The sequence below is a fragment of the Scomber japonicus genome, chromosome 18 (genome assembly GCF_027409825.1).
Source record: "Scomber japonicus isolate fScoJap1 chromosome 18, fScoJap1.pri, whole genome shotgun sequence".
NCBI lineage: Eukaryota > Metazoa > Chordata > Actinopteri > Scombriformes > Scombridae > Scomber > Scomber japonicus.
In genome coordinates this window covers 28,400,017-28,405,011 of record NC_070595.1, presented here as the reverse complement: position 1 = coordinate 28,405,011, position 4,995 = coordinate 28,400,017, and the positions used below count along the sequence as shown (strand labels likewise).

At 40.6% G+C, this 4,995-nt stretch overlaps 1 protein-coding gene across 1 annotated transcript in view; it reads left to right on the top strand.

Moving 5' to 3' along the window:
* Positions 1-1,377: 1,377 nt before the first annotated feature.
* LOC128379343 (NACHT, LRR and PYD domains-containing protein 14-like) overlaps positions 1,378-4,995 on the top strand; it is a gene marked incomplete at its 5' end in the record, with an annotated part of 14,187 nt that continues 10,569 nt past the window's right edge. Inside the window, 3 exons of the mRNA XM_053338961.1 lie at positions 1,378-2,802; positions 2,953-2,990; positions 3,767-3,940. Of these exons, the coding sequence (XP_053194936.1) occupies positions 1,378-2,802; positions 2,953-2,990; positions 3,767-3,940 (1,637 nt within the window). The remainder of the gene's footprint in view (positions 2,803-2,952; positions 2,991-3,766; positions 3,941-4,995) is intronic.

The window sequence follows — 4,995 nt, the reverse complement described above, 5'->3', positions numbered from 1 at the left end:
TGACGAAGGTCAACCTCCTAAACCTTCTGGAAGATTTAAAAGTTGATGAATTTAAGGAGTTCAAGTGGTACCTGAAGAATGAAACTGTGGGCGACATCCCACCCATCAAAGAGAGCAAGCTGGAGGAGGCAGAGAGGCGGGATGCTGTAGATCTGATGGTGCAGAAATATAAATCTTCTGGAGCTGTGGAGGTGATGAAGAGCATTTTAAAGAAGATCAACAGGAATGATCTGGTGGAGGAGTTATCAAACATCGGCTCAGGAGCAGAAGGTCAGTCACAGGAAGAGACAAACATGACATCACATCCAGACAGCTGATCTGTCACAACAGCCTGTCTTTATTTATTTTCTAATAATTTAATATTAGGATTAAGATTTTTTATTGTCATTTCTCAGCACTTACATACATTGAAACAAAATACATCATCTGCATCTGATTTGGCCCATCCTATACACTAGGGGTAGTGGGCTACTGCAGAGCAGCACTCAGGGTACAACTCCAGTTCCTTTAGCCAGTGGGGCACTGACAGCAGTATTAACCCTGACATACATGTCTTTAATGGTGGGAGGAAACCAGAGAACCCAGCAGACACTCAGAAAGGACCTGAGACATTCAGGGTTTGGACTTTCTTGCTGTGAGACATCAGTGGTTCGCAGCATGTTTTTGGACAGTTACACATAATTTTAGTTCTTCTCAGCACAATTAGTTAAAAAAATTTAACTGATACTACATTAAAGGGAGATCATGTCATTTTAACACATTGCAGGGGCTGAACAGTATTGGGGCGGATACACATGAAGACAGACTAAATTATTATTTTATTTATCTTGTATTTACACTCCAACTAAAAGTTAAACACAAATTATCCTCTAGAAGTCTAAATAAGTTGGTTTCTACCACTTAACCTTTTTGCTGTTTGTTAAATTCAGACACATTAATGTTGTGAGGAAAAGTTCTGACTCAGACACACAGAAGACGTGCTAGTCCTGACTTTGTTTGTTCTGTTTTGCTCTATCACTAATACTGATAAAATAAGAAAGGCATGCTTTGAGAGTAAAGTCAATGTAGAGGAGAAATCTCAAACAGATTTACAGAAACAAGGTTTCTACTATGTGTGTTAACATGTTCCATGATTACCCACATAACCTGGTTTCTCTGAGTAAACTGATTATATAAAAGTGCAAACACTGATATTTGTCTTCTCTTTCAGCAGGTGGTGATCTGCAGGAGGGTTTAGGTATATGTAAGTTCAATCTGACAAGGAGATGTCAAAAAGTGCCTGAAACAAGTGATGAACCAGAAGATGAAATCCTCTTCGACGATAGATACACTGATGTCTACATCACAGAGGGAAGGAGTAACGAAGTTGATACTCAACATGAGGTGTGGCAGCTTGAGACAGCTTCCAAGATGAAGACCCTCAACACTCCAATCAAATGCCACGACATCTTTAAAGCCTTACCCAACCAAAAGAAACTCATCAGAAACGTTCTGACTAACGGTGTTGCTGGCGTTGGAAAAACCTTCTCAGTGCAGAAGTTCACTCTGGACTGGGCAGTGGGCTCCGAAAACCAAGATATCAGTCTGCTGGTTCTGCTTCCATTCAGGGAGCTGAACTCGATCAAAGATGAGTGGTACAATCTGATCATGCTGATCCAGGAATGCCATCCAACATTAAAGCTCACAGCAAAGAAACTTGCTGCCTGTAAAGTTCTGTTCATCTTTGACGGCCTGGATGAAAGCAGACTTTCACTGGATTTCAACACCAAGGAAGTCGTGACTGATGTCACACAGAAGACATCAGTCAGCGTGCTGTTGACAAACCTCATCAAGGGGAACCTGCTTCCCTCGGCTCTCATCTGGATAACTTCCCGACCTGCAGCAGCCAATCAGATCCCTCGTTCATGTGTGGACAGGGTAACAGAAATACGAGGCTTTGCTGATGCCCAGAAGGAGGAGTACTTCAAGAAGAGATTCAGTGATGAAGTGTCCAGCACAATCATCTCACACATCAAGACATCCAGGAGCCTCCACATCATGTGTCGCATCCCAGTCTTCTGCTGGATCATTGCTACAGGTCTGGAGGAAATGTTGACTTCAGAGCAGAGAGAAGAGCTGCCCAAGACCCTGACTGACCTGTACTCACACTTCCTGCTGATTCAGACAAAGAGGAAGAAGAACAAGTATGACGAGGGACATGAGAAGAGTCCAGAGGACCTGACAGAGGCTGACAGCAAAGTTCTTCTGAAGCTGGGGAGGCTGGCGTTTGAACAGCTGCAGGAAGGAAACATCCTGTTCTACAAAGAAGACCTGGAGCAGTGTGGTCTTGATGTCACAGAGGCTGCAGTGTTATCAGGATTTTGTACACAGATCTTCAAAACAGAGAAACGCCAGAAGAAAACAGTCTACTGCTTTGTTCATCTGAGCGTTCAGGAGTTTCTGGCTGCAGTCTACATGTACCACTGTTACACCAGCAGGAACACAGAGGTACTGAAGGACTTCCTGGGAGAAGACTACAGTGACTCATCTCTGGATCACTTCCTGAAGGGAGCCATGGAGAAATCTCTCCAAAATAAAAATGGCCACTTGGACCTGTTTGTTCGCTTCCTTCATGGCCTCTCTCTGGAGTCCAACCAGAGTGTCTTAGGAGACCTGCTGGGTCAGACGGAGAACAGTCCAGAAACCACCCAGAGAGTCATCACCAACCTGAAGGAGATGAACAGTGGGGGGGTCTCTCCTGACAGAATCATCAACATCTTCCACTGTCTGATGGAGATGAACGACTGCTCAGTACATCAGGAGATCCAAGATTTCCTGAAGTCAGAGAACAGATCAGAGAAGGAACTCTCCGAGATCCACTGCTCAGCTCTGGCCTACATGCTGCAGATGTCAGAGGAGGTTCTGGAGGAGTTGGACCTGGAGAAGTACAACACATCATGGGTGGGACGACAGAGACTGATCCCAGCTGTGAGGAACTGCAGAAAGGCTCGGTAAGTCCAGATGTGATTAACATTATAAATCAGTGCAGATTAGTAGTTTAGTTCTTCAAATATATATATATATATATATATATACGTTAGGTCATATATTGAGAATGTTGGTTTTCTCTAAATTAATTAAAACAGTACAATCTAGGCCTGCTCTATGTGAAAAGTGAATTGAGGTAAAGTTAGTTGTGATTTGGTGCTTTATAAATAACACAGAATTGTAAAAATGTGTATTATTGTTAAAATAGTGCTCTACTTGTTTATAGCAGTAATAACATCAGTTATATTTAGTCACAGATGTTTTTAAGCTGTTTCAATTGTTGTGAGTGAATTTTTTTTTTGATTTTTCAGTTGGTTGTGTTTATAGCTGTTAAGTTAATGAACACAGGTCTTCTATTTATTTCTAGTAATTATTGGATTTTATAGTTTTTTTCTTCTACTTTTCTTCCTTTGAGTGTTGGAGGCATCATTGAAACCTGGTAAAACAAGTTAAGGACTTCAGAGGTTGTGGATGAGGTTTTATTACAGCAGCATTTTATCACAACATATATCAGTATTTTACAGTTATCAGTGAATGCACTAAAGTTATTATTTTGGTTAAGACACATATCTCATAACTACAATGCCAGTGGTTCATTTCCAGCAGTTTATCTCTCGGCTGTTGCTTTTCATTAAAGGAATTTATTCAACTTCAAACTGTTTTGTCATCAAATGCATGAAGTAAATATAAAGTGTCCTCTTTCATGTTAACATATGTTGTAATGTATGTGTCATTACAGACTTCCTCGCTGTTTTCTCTCAAACACTCACTGTGAAGTTGTGGCCTCAGCTCTGAAGGACAACCCCTCCCATCTGAGAGATCTGGACGTGAGCTACAACGTCCTGACTCAGTCAATGATGAAGTTTCTGTGTGCTGGACTGGAGAGTCCAAACTGCAAACTGGAGACTCTGAGGTCAGTTCACTGACTGTAGATTTGCTAGATTTGTTTCTATAGATTCAATTAAAATCCTTCACTGAAGTTTCAGATGTTTGGTACATACATTTTTAGGATTTGCTTTTAGCGCAAATCTGTAGTTTTAAAATGTTTCAGAATTTAAAATCCACAGTCTTGTTCTGTGTTAAAATGACTTCCACAGTTTAACCCTTGTGTCTCACTTAAAAAGTGTTCCTCAGAGTTCCTTAGGGACAACAATGTCAGCGTAAAAGTATTGCCATAAAAATATTATAAGTTCATATTATTTTTCTCCTTTCAATTATTTATTTGAAAGTAGAAAGACAGGAAATTACGGGAGAGAGATGGGGGTGTGACATGCAGAAAGGTCCGCCGGCCAGGACTCAAACCAGGGTCCGCTGCATACATGGCATGCACTAACTAACAATTCATCACATTTATATCGATGTGTTAATTTGTTACATTTTGTTTAGAAAGTTAGGAAATAAAGTTTAAAGCCTCCTGCCTTCAGTCTTTTCCACATGGCAAGTTTTACAGTTTATTGATTCAACAATGGTATCGGATCGGATCAGGTATCGGCCGATACGTAAAGACCAGGTATCGGTATCGGGACTGAAACAGTCGGATCGGTGCATCCCTAGTTTCTATGGGGACATTTTTGTCCGTAAGGCTCCCAGAGGAACAATTTGGTTTATAGAATGTATTATAGACCTATTATAAGTGATTATTTGAAATTAAAAATACAAAAATTTAAAAGAATATCCTTGAAGAATTTGATGCCATAAGCATGAACACAGCCCAAATGATCAAGAAAAAAAAATGAAAAGCCAAAAATGTCCTTAGTGAGGCACAAGGGTTAAACTAATATGAGGCTTCAGCAGTCTGAGTTTCACATATCAAGTAAGTATGTTTGTGTTTCTTCAGTGTTTCCTTGCTGAGCTGCAGTGGAGGGATCCAAACCCAAAGAGGGAATTTTGTTCTAAATATTTGAGTCAGACAAATCAAGTGTGAGTCTACCAGACTGTCAAAGCCTCATATTATCTCCAGCTGAATGA